The 18573-nt window shown below is 45.0% G+C and overlaps 1 protein-coding gene across 1 annotated transcript in view; it reads left to right on the top strand.

The window, feature by feature from the left end:
* The window catches only part of HHIPL1 (HHIP like 1), a 55716-nt gene that overhangs the window by 35543 nt on the left and 1600 nt on the right, over positions 1–18573 (top strand). The window contains exons 5-8 of the mRNA XM_060262774.1: positions 4846–4972; positions 6216–6361; positions 10510–10591; positions 10826–10908. Of these exons, the coding sequence (XP_060118757.1) occupies positions 4846–4972; positions 6216–6361; positions 10510–10591; positions 10826–10908 (438 nt within the window). The remainder of the gene's footprint in view (positions 1–4845; positions 4973–6215; positions 6362–10509; positions 10592–10825; positions 10909–18573) is intronic.

Raw genomic sequence — 18573 nt, 5'->3', positions numbered from 1 at the left:
TTTTCCTGGAAACTTGCTTCCAAGAGTGCTTGCGCTCATAGCCTTAGGGTAATAAAACATGAGTTTCTCTGAGCTGTTAAACCCATACATAGATTAGTAATGCTGTCTGCTTCTTAAGAGCAACTTTGCTTTTTTTAGTACTCAAATATGGACTGCATTTTATAATTCCTTAAAAATAAGCATCGTCCTCACCTGTCCTCAGTACAAAAACCCAGGGTGGTTAAATTTTAGACAAGGCAGTATAGCCACCAGGTCCTTGACAGGGAAGCTGCTGTAAGAGCCCTCTCTTCTAAATTCTAAATAAATAAATAAATAAAAAGATTGTAAGCTATTCTGAGTCTCTGATTCAGAGAGAAGGGCGGGGTATAAATCTGGAGTCTTCTTGCCTGCCCACCACCTTACTTGCCCGTCTGCCACCTTCCTCGCCTGCCCGCCCCGCTGCCCCCAGACCTAAACTTTTATCCCCTGGGCCCCCCACCATCTAAAATTTTCTGCCTACGAGCCTGATAGCCACATTTCAGCAATGGTGTGATCTAGAATGGCTCTAGACTTTAGGTGAAGATGTCAGTCTAGACTTCAGACTGGATTGTCATTTGCCCTGGGTTGGCATAAATTTATTGGAAGAGGATAAAATGTCAGTATGCCTCTGTCTTCTGAAGTTCATAAAACTGGGGCATCAGTTTGCTTTCCTCTTCAACTTATTGCCAAATTAAAGTGTATTTGCTCCCCACTTCTGCTTATTGCCAAATTGAAATGTCTTTAATTTAAATGCCACCTATGCAGAAAACCAATGTAACACCTAAAACATGGAATACAAATGTTAGAAGTTTGGGGGGGGGGTAATATTGGGTTAGAATTTGTGTTCTCTTATCACAGGAAGAAGCATCGCTTACCGACCTTCTCTGTGCATATCTGGTTGCTGAGGCATTGTTTGTCCCACTTAACTGTGCTGAGGCATTGTTTGTGTTGAGGCATTGTGTGCGCTGCTTAACTATACCCTTGAAACTTGGAAGGTCATGCCTTGCTAAGGATCAGTACCTATTTTTCTTGTTCATGGAAGCTTTTCTTCATCTCTGCCTGTAGTGGCTTCATGGACAATTTAGAACATGTGATTTCTTTGCAATAAGCAAAAAAAAATGTTTTCTGTCATACTTACAGAGAAATTTACATGCCATCTGTCCACAGAGATGTGCTTTCCAAAAAGCATTGGTGAAATGAAGATCTGTTTGCAACAGGCGTTTTAGGCAGAGGAACAACTGATCCACTGAGAGCTAGAATATAGTGTGTAATAGGTCCAATTTTTCCACCAGGGTAGCCACTAATCCCAGTGGAACTAGGAAGTCCACAGTGGAACAAGGACGTAGGCTTGTTGGATTAGAACTGAAGGCTAGCCCTACTGAATCAGACCAATTGCCAATCTAGTGCAGCATCCTGTTTTACACAGTGGCTAGCCAGCTGTCCTGAAGGTCGGATAAGTATCTTTGTACTGATTTCAGAGGTTTATTTCCTCCAACTATAAAGTTCCCTTTAGTTAGCAAAGCCAGTAGCTATCCTCCGTGAATCTGTCCTTTTAAAGCCATCTTTGGTGGTGACTATCAATATGTCCTCAGGCAGTGAGTTCCACAATTGAATTACTCATTGAGTGAAGAATTACTTCCTTTTGTCCCTTCTGAATCTATTGCTCATCAATTTCATTGCCTGCCTCTAAGATCTAATATGAAAGACCGAGGAAAATGTTCTCCCTGTTGTCTTTCTCTAGTCCGTGCATAATTTTCTAAACTTCTGTCTTCCTTTAGACCTCTGTCATCTAATTAGCCACAGAGCCTTTAGCTCAGGAGTGGCCAAACTTGCTTAATGTAAGAGCCACATAGAATAATGTCAGATGTTTGAGAGCCTCAAGACATGGATGTCATATGTTTGACAGCCGAAGGAAGGAAGGAAGAGAAGGATGGAAGATGGGGGGGTGGAGAGAGAGGTGGAAAGAAAGCAACTTTAACTTTAAATGCATTCTCCAAGCCACCAGCTGGCTTGGCTTGGAGAAGTGATTTAAAGAGAGAAATGCCTTTTCCAAGCCAGCTGATGGGGCGGTGTGGGCTTCAAGAGCCACACAATATGTGTAAAAGAGCCACATGTGGCTCCCAAGCCACAGTTTGGCCATACCTGCTTTAGCTTTCTTCATAGGAAAGGAGCTCCAGCATCTTTATAATCTTGGTTGCCTGTAGAAGAAGCATCCAATGGGATAATAATTTTCCTTGTGTGGCCTAGGCTGCAGGAACTGGTGTGCCTTATTTGTAAAAGCTCACAGGGCTGGGACCGATTTTTGACTTTTTTGCATATCACTTGTTAATATTCTGTGTTTGTAAGGCAGCAGCTGAAGTACAGCCTCCTTACTGCCACTTCAGCATCTTAATTCAGGAAAGGCTTGTGTGAGAATTGGTCTCTGTGGTCAAATCTCCATTCAGTTCTGTCAGATCTCTCTTTAGTATGGCCCTGTGTCCCAGATGCTCACCCTTTGTACTCTTTCAGCACCGAACGCATCCACAAGACCCATCCCATCAGGGATCCCACATAACCTTTCTTCCTCATAACCTCAAGGACCAACGTAGCAGAACAGCATCTTTCTCTCAGCCTGAGGCGTTTAACTACTTGAAACGATTTGTGAGGCTCTAAAAATGGACCTGCTTGTGATGTTCCAGGATTCTTTCCCTGAAGACTGTCTGTCATCCAATGAAATCACAACAGATGGCTCTAAAGAATAGCAGATCAGTGAGGAGGGAGGGAGTAGTTTTGTTCCCAGCTGTTGGTCTGTTGAAAATCACCTTCCACCCAAGAGGCTTTTCTGTCCAAAGAGATAAAAGATACAGGAAAGCAGGCCTTTTGCCATTTGTGGAGGGAAAAAGCAGCTATGTGTACTTGAAATTCTGAGGGAGCAAATGGCTGTGGGGGGGAGAAAGAGTTTCAAAGAACCCCCTTCTCTGTCCCCTCCGGCTTCCAGTCACTCTGAATCCAGTGACAGCTGCGTTACTTGATAAAAGAGAAACCTCAGGAGAAAGAATTTTGGAACTGTGCTCAAGAAATAGGTTTGCCCTAAAAAGTATGTTCTCCATGTTTTTACTCCAGCTCAGGATATGATTCGGCCCCCTTCCATTTTATCCTCATGACTATCTGTATGGAAAACTATACTGAGACAGAGTGTCACCCAAGATCACTCTTGAGTGGGATGAGTGGGGAATAAACCTAGATTTCCCCAATGGTAGTTTGATATGCTCTACCCAATTGATCTCCTATGTAATGCCTATGAGCACTGTGGTGTCCAGGCATGTGTGTCCTGGTGCCCCCATCCTTCTTACTCAATGCCAGGAGAGGCTGCAGCTAAGTGGAAGAAGAGCCTCTGCTTTGCATGCCCAAGGTCTCAGATTCTATCCTTGGCATTGCCAGTTAAAAGGACAAGGCAGTAGTTGATGTAGAAGACTTCAGCTTGAGACTCTGGAGAACTGCTGCAGGTCCAAGTAAACAATACTGATAGTCTGATTCAGTATAAGCCAGCTTCATGTTTTCAAAGCATCGTTAGAATAAAGAGCCAATCCTGGCTTTCCTCTACTTTACTGGAGCAAGAGGAGCTCCAGAACAACAGAGACATCAGGTTTGAGCCAGCAGGGAGCTCCCACTAGGGAATAGGAGGGCAGAGGAGAGGAGAACTCTTTGCTTGTTAGCTCCTTCTTTGTGGCAGCCATTTTGTGGTGTTGCCCCTTACCTGTTCTCAGACTTCCAGTATTGCCCACAAGCTCAGCATGGTTGGAGACCCAGGTTCTAGCCATTACAGCACACAGTAGCTCTGCAGTGAGGGAAAAAATGTAATCTTTTCAGTATGCTTGGAATGGAATAGTTGCACGAAAAACTACAGCAAGCCTTAGAAAGTAAGAGGAGCCCTGCTGGATCAGACTAGTGGTCCAACTAGTCCATGATTCCATTTCACACAGTGGCCAGTCTGTTCCTCAGGAGGGTCAATAACAGGGGACAGAGGTTGAGGCCTTTTCCTGATGTTGCCTTCTGACTCTGGGATTCTGAGGTTTCAAAGAATCATAGAATCATAGAGTTGGAAGGGACCTCCAGGGTCATCTAGTCCAACCCTCTGCACGATGCAGGAGACTCACAAACACCTCCCCCTATATTCACAGGATCTTCATTGCTGTCAGATGGCCATCTAGCCTCTGTTTAAAAACCTCCAAGGAAGGAGAGCCTACCACCTTCTGAGGAAGCCTGTTCCACTGAGGAATCGCTCTGTCAGGAAATGTTTACTGTTTTCAAATGTTCTCTTTAGTCACCATGATTAGTAATAACTGACAAACCTATCTGACATGTATCTGTCTAATTGCCTTTTAAAGTTATTTTTGCTTGTGGCCATCACCACATCCTCTGGCAGCAAATTAGCCATTCTAATCACTCATCGTGTAAAGAAGTATTTCCTTTTTTTTCTGTCCCAAATCTTTCTTAACCTCAAATCCTTTAATATAGAGTTTCATTTGTAGGTACCGAGCATTCTTGCATCCAGTTTGGCAATGCAGCAGTACTTGGACATTCACTGGTATCAGAGGTGGATAAGGGGATATGGAAAGCCTATTCCCCCATCTTGTTCCTTGCAATGCATAGCTCCAGCATATAATCCAAACTGGCTTTCTGTTTTTGCTTTCTGGAGGAGGATGTAGCTAACCAGAAAAGCAGAATTCCACGATACATCTGCTATTATCCATCTGTAACAGTAATATTACATCAAACAACAATAAATGAGCTAAAAAAATGACTTTGCATCCTGCAGGGATGACGTTAATCTTTTCCCCTTTGCAGATGACGTGCTCCCAATATATGCTTACCCACACAAAATGGGGAAATCAGTTACAGGAGGCTATGTCTATCGGGGTTGTGAGTCTCCAAACTTGAATGGGCTGTACATATTTGGTGATTTTATGAGTGGGTAAGTGACTGCAGACGGGCTGTTAGGTGAGCAATCAATAACTCCAGCTGACCTAGTTGGTTCCCAGTGTGAGATGCAAACGCTTATGCAGTCTAACCCCTTCTGATCTGCTGCCACTGCTTGCTGGATTTGCAGCCAGTGCCAGATGCTTTATTCCACCTGACTCCTTTGAAGCAAAGGGATAATATGATGGGGTACATGAGCCACATACAGGGATGCAAATGGAACAATAGGATAGGTTCACGCAAATAGCCTGGCTGTGCTTTGAAGCTGATTGGATATCTTAGTGAGGGTTTGATGCTGTAGCTTATTTAGTGGGAGGGTGGGGTGGCAAAGTCACCACATGGCAAGTTTTCTTTGTTACCAAGGTAGTTTTGCCATGGCATATTACAAGGAACATTAGTAGTGACTCGTGTCTTGTTGTAAGTCATTGTATAAACTGGATTTCGTGGCAGAGCATTGCTTTGGTACATTTTCATTTTTAAAATATTCAGTAATTAATCACCCTGATAAGGTGGAGTACATTTTAAATGAACACATTTCTTCCAAGCGTAGACAAATCTTCCAGCAATAACTTTTCTCTTTACAATCCTGTAACTTCTGTATGCCTTAATTTTAAAGCACCACTTAAACTTTGCTACACAACAGGACCAAGCGAAGTATAATCCATAAGTTTGTGCAGGTTCCTAAGGCATCATGCAAAATCCTATGAACTCCAGTACTGATTTTATCTTTTTTTTAAAGTCAAGTCTCTGGTTGTCATGATTAAGGTGGCAGCAGTGCTACAGTTACTGGAAATAAGAATAACAAAAAGCAGAAATATGTTCTGTTTTTAATAGCTAACTGTAATTTTGTCATCAGATAATGGAATGGGGATAAATACTTCTGATGAAGTGTGCATAAATACAAAAGCTTACATTCCGAATAAAACATTGTTGGTCTTAAAGATGCTGTTGGACTCCGACTTTGTTCTATTGCTTCAGACCAACACAGCTGCCCACCTGGATGTAATTTTGTCATTTACTCTCTTCAGTTGTAAATGATGATAATCACTCACAGAGGTGCAAATTAACATAGCTCTTGAGCGCAGCTCTCTTTATATAATATGTATTGTGCTGTGGTGGAAGAATGATGGAATGCATATTTAATAGTCTTGATTGGAGAAAGATGGCTTCAGAATTATTCTTCCAGTTGCTTGGTAGCAGTTAATTGTTTTCTGTTTGTTTTTAATTTCGCCTTGCAGGCGTCTAATGTCCTTGAAGGAGAACCGTGCCACTGGGAAATGGGAGTACAATGAAATATGCATGGGAACAGGACAAACTTGCGTGTTTCCTGGGCTTATCAATAACTACTACCAGTATATCATCTCTTTTGCTGAAGATGAGGCAGGTAATCATTTCAACTGCTTAATCAGATGTATGGCTGCATTTCTCTAGGGTTTTGGACTAGCAGAATAATATATGTCTCAGAATTTACATACTTTGCATTATGGTCCCTTTTCCTCAGTGCGTATTTTGCCTGCAGGTCACGTGACTGGACTATCCCACCCCACAATAAGCATATACGAGTTGTCCAGGACTAGTAAACTTAACAAAATGTTGGTCTTAAATAAAAGCAGGGCTCTTTTTCTAGCAGGAGCTTAGAGGGCTATGATATAGGGCCTACTGTAAGCTCCAGAAGGATTGGCTGCATCAGGGGGGCGTGACCTAATATGCAGAGGAGCTCCTGCTAGAAAAAGAGCCCTAAATAAAACCATCTTGAACTGCCACCTAAAGATCAAAAGTGAAGGGGGCCAGGCACCCCTCCCTGAGGAGGTTGTTCGTAATCATGGGGCTGCCACCAAAAGGCCCCATGAACACATCAGATGAGTTTCTTTGATTTATGGGACAAGCAGGAGGGCCTCTCTCTATGATCTTAATTCCCAGACAGAAACATGGAAGAAGGCAGTCCTTCAGATATTTAGGGATTTAAACAGGGTTTTTTTGTTTGTTTTTTGAGCAGGAACGCAGTTCTGGCCAGCTTGGCATCAGGGGATGTGGCCTAATATGCAAATTAGTCCCTGCTGAGCTTTTTCTACAAAAAATCCTATGTAAAATGATGGTATCGGGTGTGGCCTAATATGCAAATGAGTTCCTGCTGGGCTTGTTCTACAAACAAGGCCCTGGATTTAATAGATACTTTGTACTATAAACAATCATATAGTCGACAGTTCCTGACTCTTTATCAAAGCATCTTTCTGAAGTATTCCATTATAGTATAGCTCTATTATCTGTGTAAAAAGCCCTGAATAATTCAGTTTTGCTATTGCTTCTGTATATGGAAGATTCCCTTTGGCTGCCTTGGTGATTTGATAGACCCTATCCTTCATAAATTCTAGCTCTGTATATTAAATGGGTTCTGAACTGGTGGATACTCTATGGGAAAGAGATCTTTGTGATTGCAGTGGATAACTGAATGAAAATGTCATCCGAATGTGCAGGCTTGATGGAAAAGGTCAATTCCATGTTGCTGGTAATTAGGGGACTGAGTTTTGTTGATAGAGTGTGATAATCTTCAAAGGGGTGTAAAGGGCAAAAAGTACTTCACAATTTACAGCCTTTGGCAAATAGGCATCACCTCCATACACAACCGCCCACAAATGTTTAACATTGTTGCTAAGCAGCAACTTTTGACATTTTTGTAGTCCAAGTTTGTGCTTTTGGCTCTTTGCAACCTAAGCTGCTTTGGCATCCAAACATGGCAACTGTTTGTCAGAATCCCCAAGGTACATTTAGACAGCATGCTTTTTTGGACGGTCAAGTAGATGATCCTTTCCGTGAATTCTAATTAAATAGGTGGAAAATACCTGGATGGACTGTTTTATTTTATAAAGGAAACATTATTTGAATAGCAAACACACCTGTCCTTTTGTGGGAGTGAGAGTCAGAAGTCAAGAAGCATTTGTAAGGGAAATGATATGGTTCTGTAAGGCTGTGGTCAGCAGCCAGTGTAGCATAACAAACAGGAGACTGAACTTCAACTAGGAAAAAGTTGACCAAGCATGGATCACCATAACTGTCATGATCCTGGGCCTAGTGAGGCCTGCAGGCCCCAGGGAAGCCTGCTTAGGAGTTACTGGGAAAAGTCTACCTCTCCCAGGATCCCCTCTGTCCCTCTGATTGGGTAGCAAGGGGTTTGGAGGGAAATGTGGGCCTGGGAAGAGAATATAAAGGCCAAGCCCAGGAAGTGGGTGTTCTTTCCCTGGAAGGCTGAGCTGGAGGTAGGCTGTGCCTGAAGAGCTTGAGCAGGGGAAAGCTCCCTCACCCATGGGAAGGAGTGAGTGCTAGTTATAGCTTAGGGACTGTAAATTCAGATGTGTTAAGGTCTTAAGGACTTTTGTTTATTTTCCCTTTACCCTTTTACTGTTTCATGCACCTTGTTAATTTATATTGCACTGCAATAAACCTTTTTGTTGTTGTTCACTCTGCCTGGTCCTCACGCCTATTATTTGGCCTAAGCTACAAGAGGCCTGAAGGGCTTGGGAGGGAACTCTGGGCCTTCTCAAGGGGAACCCTTAACCCAGAGTGGTGGCAGCAATTGGTTAATACCCCCCTGAATCATGACAATAACAAATAGCCTTGGTCTGCTTCTCTGCCCATTTTCTCCACACCATACATAGGGTTGGGTATCGCTGTCTGCCCATGAAAGACAATGATTGTCATGGATCTTCCATACATCCTTCCCTCCCCAGCAGTCTTTTACAACCCACAAATGGAAGAGGAGCCCCATGGCACAGAGTGGTAAAGCTGCAGTACTGCAGTCCGAGGTCTCTGCTCACGACCTGAGTTCGTTCCTGGCGGAAGCTGGGTTCAAGTAGCCAACTCAAGGTTGACTCAGCCTTCCATCCTTCCGAGGTCGGTAACATGAGTACCCAGCTTGCTGGGTGGAAAGTGTAGATGACTGGGGAAGGCAATGACAAACCACCCCATAAAAAGTCTGCTGTGAAAACGTCATGCTGCGATGTCACCCCAGAGTCAGAAACGACTGGCGTTTGCACAGGGGACTACCTTTACCTTTAATGGAAGACAGGGAAATTTTATTCCCTCCCCGCTTCAGCTTCCCCACCCATATGGCTGTTAGACCATTTTGGTCCCACAGCTCTGGGAATAAACCCCAGGATTGGAAAAGACTGCCAGGGGGAGAATGCTGGAAAGATTCAGAAATCCTTATATCCACCATTATTTTATAAACCATAATCCCATTTTTCCTAGACAGACTCAGAAACCACTTGCTATGCCTGCAGCTTTGCTCTCCAGTTAAAATTATTTTGGGCACTGGGGAAGGCCAAGGGCAGACAGGTGTTAAAACAGCCCAGAAAGGGAATTACAATAGGCTTGCTCATTCCTTAACTTGTGTTGCTGCAGCCAGGTTGTCAGGACCTTGCAGGACAGTATTCCACAGGGAATTTCCCTAGTAGGTTAAAGGGCCAAAGACTTTTCTCTGCCTGAGATGGTGAAGGGCAGCTATTGAATGGAATAGAGGTGAACCGATGAGCTTGGTCACTATAAAGCAGTTTCCTATTGGAGAAGCTAATTAACTGACTGCTTAACCTGTGTCCAGTTGTACTTTCTCAGCCCAACTTTCACATAACTATGAGGACATAATGGGATAATCTTAAATATGCCACTGACCATCTTGGAGGAAAGGTGGAATATCAGTGTGATAAATAAAGTGTTGGTCTTAATAGCCCTCCAGTAAGTAATGCACTGCAATAATTGAGACACAATTTAGGCAGTGTCTAGTTTAGTGATGATTACAAAGATGATTCCACTAAGGTCTTTTTTCCATCTAAAGATTTAATCAGGATGCTAAGTCAGTTGGATGTTGTGGTTTTGGGAAGTATTGTAAAAAAGATAGATGCATTGTTTGGATGTGAACCAGTTCATTTGAAGCATTTGTTAAAATGTACTTGTTCAGAACATAGCTAATGTCACAGTCTTGGAGATGTTTATGGGGAGACAGCCCACTGATCACTAACCTGCTTCCAAGCAGTGCTTCCTCTAAGCTGTAGAGTCTTGTGAGCAAAAAATTCTACTTTGTGAGCTACTGGGGCATTAAAGTCTGTGAGTGAACAATTTGGCTACTGCATAAATTAGTGTGCTCTGGAGCCATCCTTCTTGAGTTAAGACAAAAATGTGTGAGCTGGAGGCTAAAAAACTGTGAGCTAGCTCGCACTAACTCTGTTTAGAGGGAACACTGCTTCTAAGTAGTTACTTTTAGAATCATGGCAGAAATCTGCATATTATTAATTTCATTTGGTGAGCTGATTAATGTGTTGAAAATCACTTTGCTTTTTAAAAAGGTATGCTTCTGGCAGATATACAGTTCAATCCTAAGCAAGCGTTACACCCTTCAAGTCAATGGCTTTAGAAGAAGGTAACTCTGTTTAAGATTGCACTGTTAATGTGCTGCCCTGTGATGCCAAATTAGTTACTTTGCTTACTGGAGCACTTAAGGATGCATGCAAATTATTCATGCTTTATTTTTCCCCCCTGAAGGAGAGCTGTATTTCATGTCGACTGGAATTCCAAGCGCTACAGCTCCTAATGGAGTCGTTTACAAAATAGTTGACACCTCCCGGTAAGATGTGGGTCTGTGTTGCTTGTAAACATTTGGGATCTCTGATAACATGGGAGAAAGTTAAGTGTTTTGGGTTCTGCTATGCAGCAGGTTGTAGTCTTCCTCCTCACCATTTCCCCCCTCGTTATATATCTGGATGTAATCTGCCCTGAGCCCGTCTGGGAAAGGGTGGAATATAAATTTACCAAAATAAATAAATAAAATATTCTTTTTATGTGTTCCTGGTTGTATCAGGAGAGCACCACCCGGCAGATGTCGTACTGAGCCTCTACCAGTCAAAACAAAAAGCAAACTCATCAAGTTTGTAGCAAAGGAGAGTGAGTATTAAACATATTCTATTAAATAATACGTAATGCTGCAGGGCTGGGAGGGCCTGAAATTGGGATTCACACTGAGAATTTCCAGTGGGGCTGCAAGTCAAGGAGATGGATTGGGATGCCTGGATGCTGCAAGGAATATCTTTGATGTCCCAGTTGTGCATTTTTGGGGCATGCTGACATGCCTACCTGCAAGGCAATTAACTCATTAATGGCGAGCAGGATCACCCTTCTTGCAAGCAAGCTGTGTTTTATTTAATAACAAGATGAGGAAATCCCAGAAAATGACACATTAAAGTATTTCACAAATTCTTCACAATGTAGTGCACAGACTTTTCTGTGTAGCTACATGGAGAATTTGTTACAGAACTTTGGAGAGCAGTTTTGACTCATGGAAATATGGATGAGAGTATGCTTAGTATGAGCCTTTTTGTGTGTAATTTCTACTTGTACTATTGAATGTATTTCATTGCTTACTGTGAATTTTGATATTGTATTTGAGGTGTCTGTATGATACTAGATTATATACTATTACATTGTGAAAAATTTGAAAGACTTTAATGCGTCATTTTCTGGGGGTTTCCTCATCTTGTTATTGATTACCCCTCCCCCCGGGAACCTGTGTGTTTGGTTATTAGTGTTTTTTTAAAAAAAAATACTTGCCATCTGTTTGGAGATATATACTACAAATCCAAAATGAGTTTTTGGTAGGGGGCAGGGGGGGGGAATTCCAGCAAAAGTATGAGTACTCTTTACAACTTTCTGGAATACTAGACATAGGACAAGCCATGTTGGATCCTTCTCATTGCAGGAAAGAGGGAGTAAACAATAAAAAGCCAAGGCAGGCAGAAGGCTTTAAGATCTTCTGCGTGGTCTCTGTTCTTCACACCCATGGGATATGGTGCCTGCGCTGATCCCGATCAGTACAATAAAAAGCCCGGGATTTTTGTGCTCTGCAGCCAGTGGGCATGCACAGAGCCCCTACTTCACATGCCCGCTGGACAGGGCACGGATATCCTGCCAGTTCTCTTCTGACCGCCACGCCGAACGGTTCGTTCTTCCGCAGCTCCGGTCGGTACTTACCTTAGCTTTTATGCTCGTTTTCGTCTCTTCACCATCGTTTTTTGTCTTTGTTCCTGTTGAAAAAATAATAATAATTATATATATAGTTAGTGACTTTAGACCCTTTAGGGGCGTACCCCCCTCTCCTCCCCGCTACCCACTGCAGTCTATGGACAGGCACTGGGGGTTCTTCAAACGCTGTGTGCATTGTGGAAGCAAAATCACCTCTCCAGGTGGCCACAAGCTCTGTCTGCTGTACCTAGGAGAGAGCCACTGAGTTGACTCCTGCGCTCATTGTGCGAGGTTTTCCAGACAGACCAGAAAAAACTGAGCTGCCCGTCTTTCAGCCGCACTCCTGGAATCAGCTCTGACACCAAGCAAAATGACTTCCACCTTGTCGGCACCAGTCGACTCAATGTCCACGACATCAACCCCTGCAGCTGAGATCGGCTCTCAGAGCCTGCTGCCCTCCGATACCGGTTGCCCGCCCAAACGTCCAGGCTCGGTCTCAAAAGCGGAATCCTCAAGACCTGCGAAGAGATGCAGGGAGAACACCTGGCGCGGAAAAACCAAGAAAAAAGAAAGACAAGGAGAAACATAAAAAGCGAGACCGCGCTAGCCGCACTCCCTCTCCGGCCCCGAGAGCTTCGGTATCGGCTTCGACGGCACCTTCATCTACCCCGCAGGGAAGGACTGTCACCTCCCCCACATGTCGAAGGAGCCCCTTGGTACCGAGGCAACTGCTGTCTCAGCAGTTCTCGAACGCTGAGCCTGAGATCGACCTGACTCAGCTGACTTCGTCCTCTCGCTCCGGTTCCCGGAGAAATAGTGACAGAGGCTCCCCTTCCGATCTGGAAGGTTCTCAACCTTATCCAGTGCTTGAAGGACCATGGAAGAGGCATCTAGTCGACCCCGATGTAGGTCAACAGTCGGGATTTTGTTGACCACCTGCACCGCCTACCTGGGACCAACGCCGATGGTTGTATTTATACGGGGGTTACCCATTCAACCCACCATACCCGTGGTACCCTTCACAGCCTGACTGGGATCAACACTCGGAAGCATTCTTTCACTCACAAGTCTCTTACAGATCTCTGACCCGACGCTCAATGCCAATTGCTACCCAGACTCCTATTCAATGTGAATCTTGCAAGCCAGAGAAGCCAAGAGCGTCTTAAGACTGTGGAGACGCCTCAAGGGCTGCATGGCATCGAGGCACATTCCTCACCGCATCTGTCAGAACATTCTGATGCTAGAGGAGCGCCTTCCGATTCCGACGCCGAAGGTTCTATGGGCAAATCACCTGCTGAACTCTCTCCAAATCCTCAAATCACTGAGGATCTGCCTATCTCTTCATCGGAGGACCTCAAGTCCTGTGGCGACCTCATCAAGCGAATGTCTCAGGCTCTATCTCTACCTGTCGTTCGGCCTCAACTCACAATCGATGACACCATTTTCGACATAATGCGGAGGGACACTTCTACAGCCATAGCCCTTCCAATCACTAAAGTGATTTTGTTGACTATCAGAGAACTGTGGAATAAACCAGCTTCCACCCCTGTCTCCTCATGCAGGCTGGACCATATGTATCGTGTGCAAGAGTCTGGAGTAGAATTTTTATTCACCCGAACTCTGTAGTAGTATCCTCATCTTCTAAGACCAGGAAGGTGCATTCTACCCCCCCCCCCCCGGATAAAGAGGGTAGAAAGATTGATAACATTGGTAGGAAGTTCTACTCGACAGGAGCACTGGAAGCGAAAATCTCTAATTACTCAGCCTGTATGACTCGCTATCACTATTCCTTATGGGAGCAGCTCTCAGGGTGCCTTGCCGCTTTACCTGAGGACAAACGCAACCTTGCCAAGAAGCTACAGAAGGAAGGTATGATGCTAGCTAAGCAACAGCTAGCAGCATCGAAACACATGGTTGATACTGTCTCCAAGACCTTGACTTCAGCTGTCACCTTACGTCGCCATGCATGGCTTAGAGCTACAGCCTTGCAACCTGATACCAAGGCCTATATAGAGGATCTTCCTTTTGAGGCTGAGGGGCTGTTCAGCTCAACTACTGACTCGGTCCTCCAAGAGATGGATAAGAGCATCAAAACATCATGCAATCTCAGTGTTCCAGCTACCTCTAGATCCAAACCAAAACGTTGGAATAAGCCCTAGAACAAGTGACCATTCCAAAAACAGTCCCCAGATCAAAGCTGGAAACTGCAGTCATCCCACCCAGGGGGGATATTATCCTATGACAACAAGTCTAAGTTCGCATCATCCACTTCACACCAGCCAAGGTTGAAAGGGGTTCATAACCCCAAGCAGGGCCTTTGACTTTCCCATTTTGGCTATCCCTACTTCATCACCCTCTGGACCCACATGCCCTTTTCCAGCTTACCAGCTTGGTGCCTCATCACTTCTGATCGATGGGTCCTCAACATCATAGAGGAAGGTTATGCGATAAAATTTGCTCAGCTCCCAACCACCTCAGTGTTCATGATGACTTCTCCATTTCCAGTTCTCTTGGAAGAGGTCCAGAACCTCCTGGAAAAACAAGCAGTAGAACGGGTTCCCAGTTGCTACAGCAATCAGGGATTCTACTCCCGTTACTTTGCAGTTCCCAAGAGGGATGGAGGGATAAGTCCCATCTCGGACCTCCAGGGGTTGAACAAGTTCATCACATATAAAAAATTCTGTATGCTGACTCTACAGGGCATCCTGCCTTTAATCAAACAGAGAGACTGAATGGCCACTCTGGACTAACAGGATGCATACTTCCATATTACCATCCACCCTCGCCACATGAAGTACCTCCGTTTCACTGTTGGGGCCGAGCATTACCAGTACAAGGCCCTTCCTGTCCACTGCTCCGAAAGTTTTTACAAAAACTATGGTGGTAGTGGCAGCTTACCTTTGTCTCCAAGGAGTAGTATTGTTCCCATACATAGACAATTGGCTGATAGTGGCAAGTTCGCAGGACCTCCTTCTTCAGCACCTGCTAACCACCCTTGGCCTTCTCACCACGTTAGGTCTGAAAATAAATGTCAAAAAATCTCATCTAACCCCGGTCACGAGGGTTCAGTTTATTGGAGCAGTGCTGGACACTGGAGTGCATCGAGCTTTCCTACCACAACAGCAAGTGAGCGATATTCTGTCCTTGATCAACCTGCTGCAAACACGAAAGTCAGGCACTGTCCTGCAGATCCAGCGCCGCCTCGGATTTATGGCGGCAACAACCAATGTACTCTTATTCACCAAGCTGCACATGCGAATCCTACAACTTTGGTTTTTAAAGCATTGCTGCCGCTCCATCAATCCTCTTCGGAATCTCTGGATTCCTGAAGTAGTACTTCAATCTCTGGATTGTTGGAAGCAGGAAGGAAATATCTTACAAGGTGCACCCTTCCATCTTCCTCCTCCATTGGTGACAGTGACGACAGATGCGTCCCTTTGGGGATGGGGCGCGCACATGAATGGCCTTTGTGTGTGGGGTCCCTGGCACCCTTCCCTTTTGCAACATCACATAAACTTTTTAGAGTTTCTGGCGATTCAACATGCGCTCCGGTCATTCTGCCCTCTCATAGTTCAACGTACGGTGGCTATCCTGACAGACAGTACAACAGCCCTCAGTTATATCAATCGACAAGGGGGAACTGTCTCGAGGCAATGGAGACAATGCTTTGGCAATGGAGATCTGGGGGGAATGCATCAGTCTGCAGACCTTCATTGTGGCAAGCCACCTACCTGGGGAACTCAGTGTGCAAGCAGACTCCCTCAGCAGGGGAGCTCCTCAGATTCACAAGTGGGAAATATCCTGGACTTACCTGTCCCCAGTATTCAGTCGCTGGGGTCAACCCAAGATTGACGTATTTGCAACAGCCCAGAACAAGAAGTGCACCTTTTTCTGTTCCAGGGGGGCGCAGGCATGAACTCACTGGGGGACGGTTTACTGCTTCTGTGGACCAACCTATTACTCTAGCTATTCCTACCTCTGCCATTGCTGACCAAGGTTGTCAACAAAATATTGCACAACCATCCAGACTGAATACTAATAACACCCTGGTGACTGTGTCAGAGTTGGTTTCCCGTGCTGGTGGGCCTGTCCAGAGGATTCTATTATCACTCCAGAGCCAGATCTCCTGTCCCTACAAGGGGGGAAGCTACTTCACCACAACGTTCTGCACCTCAAGTTAACAGCATGGAAGATTATTCCTCTGGATGGTCAACCAGGGTGCAACATGTCCTACTAAATACCTGCAAACCCTCTACCCACAAATCTTATGACTACAAATGGCAAAAATTTACCCACTTTGTGAGTTCTCATGGTGCCACCCCAGCTAAGGTGGGATTGTCTGTGATATTCGATTTCTTGCTGTCTTTAGTGGACTCTGGACTCAATCACTCCTCGAACCATGTCTACCTGGCAGCTGTCTCTACCCACCATGAGACTATAGACAGTTGCTCTGTGTTTGCCCATCCACTGACTAAACGTTTTCTGAAAGGCTTACTGCGGTTGCACCCGACCACTGAGCGGCTCTCGGCAACTTGGGACATAACCTTAGTCTTGGAGAAGCTTTTGGGAAGACCCTTTGAGCCTATGGTGACTTGTCCACTGAATCTCCTATCTTGGAAGATTGCTTTCCTTGTTGCCATCACCTCAGCGAGGAGGGTAGGGGAACTCAGGGCACTCCGCTCTGATTCCTCGTACTTATGCTTCCATGATGATGTGGCGTCTCTGGCACCTGACATCACCTTTCTTCCCAAGGTGGTCTCTGACTTTCATCTGAACTCTGAAATCAAACTCCCAACGTTCTTTCCTAACCCCTCCTCTCCTGAAGAGAGGAGGTTGCATTCTCTAGACGTAAAGAGAGCTTTGCTGTTCTTCTTGAGTTGAACGAGACCATATAGGAACGACCCTCATCTATTCATTTCCTATGCCACACCCAGGCAAGGCACTAAGATCTCAGCTCAACGGTTGTCCAAGTGGCTGACAGAGACTATCAAGTTGTGCTCCTTGCTAGCCAAAAGACCTTTGCCGGGCCCTATACGAGGACATTCCACAAGGTCGTTGGCTACATCAACAGGCTTTCTTCGGGGTGCTTCACTGTCTGACATTTATAAAGCGGCGACCTGGGTCTTTCCACGTGTCTTCATGAAGCACTGTGCTCTGGACATCCACCGCCACCAGAAGGCTCAGTTGGGACGTCTAGTGTTGCAGGCGGCTACCTAGATCTGACCTCCATCACCCTTCTCCAGGTAGGGCTGCTTGCTAGTCTCCCATGGGTGTGAAGCACAGAGACCACGAAGAAGATAAACAGGTTGCTTACCTGTAACGATCTTCGAGTGGTCATCTGTGCATTCACACCACCCGCCCTCCTTCCCCACTGCTGTCGGTTCTTGTTGATGCGAAGAATAAAAAAAAGAAGGGGGATAATAAAAGATTTCTCAACAGCGGTCAGAAGGAACTGGCGGGATATCCGTGTCTCGCACAGTGGACATGCGCGGTAGGGGCTCTGCGCATGCCCACTGGCTGCGGAGCACAAAAATCCCGGGCTTTTTAATGTACCGATCAGGATCAGTGCAGGTGCCGTATCCCATGGGTGTAAATACAGATGACCGCTCGAAGATCATCAATTACAGGTAAGCAACCTGTTTTTACTGCACAGCCTTCATAAGCACTCTTGTATGTTTTAGCAACTTCAGTGATCAGAGGGCAGCTCAAGTGAGTCCGGTAGCATCCTAGAGACTAACAAGATTTTTTGGGCATAAGCTTTCGAGAATCAAAGCTCCCTTCATTAAATATCATCTTGTTGGTCTCCAAGCCAGCTGTGGTGTAGTGGTTAAGAGTGGAGGATTCTAATCTGGCAGAACCGGGTTTGATTCCCTGCTCCTCCGCCATGTGCAGCTGCTGGGTGATCTTGGGTCACTCACAATCCTCTCATTCTCTCAAGAGTAGTTCTTCAAAGAGCTCTCTCAGCCTAATGTGCCTCAAAGGGTGTCTGTTGTGGGGAGAGGAAAGGAAGGAGATTTTAAACCATTCTGAGTGAAGGGCAAGGTATAAATCCAGTCCTCCTAAGGTGCTACTGGACTTGAATCTAGCAATTAAAGTGATGTTTCTCAATTAAAACATTGCATGAACGTCAGCATTGAGGCAAATGATCCAGCTGATGCAGGACAGTGATCAGTGAAATAATTTAATTAATATTAATTGCATTTCATTTTTATTCTGCCATGGCTCCAGGGATCCTCAGAATGGCTTATGTGTTTATCTTTTCCCCCCTCTGATTTTTTGTGCACAACAATCCTGTGAGGTGGGCTATTCAGAAATAGGACTGCAGGGAATTAATGGTTCAGATGGGGTCATTTTATGAAGCCTAGCTGGTCGTTCATCCTTGTGAAGATTGCTGGAAATACTTTGTACCGTGTATCGCCTGCGGTGTGAAACGGAATAACTCAGTGAATGTATTTCTGTTGTTAAAAACTAAAAGAAGAAATGGCAACGGATGTTTGCAATAAGAGACATCTGCTGTCAAGGCTTCTTCTTAACAGATCTATTGTTCAGAAGAGAAATTTAAAATGTGTTGCATGCACAGAGAGATGCTTG

Source organism: Heteronotia binoei, chromosome 21, assembly GCF_032191835.1.
Source record: "Heteronotia binoei isolate CCM8104 ecotype False Entrance Well chromosome 21, APGP_CSIRO_Hbin_v1, whole genome shotgun sequence".
NCBI lineage: Eukaryota > Metazoa > Chordata > Lepidosauria > Squamata > Gekkonidae > Heteronotia > Heteronotia binoei.
This window is presented reverse-complemented; position numbering and strand designations above follow the sequence as displayed.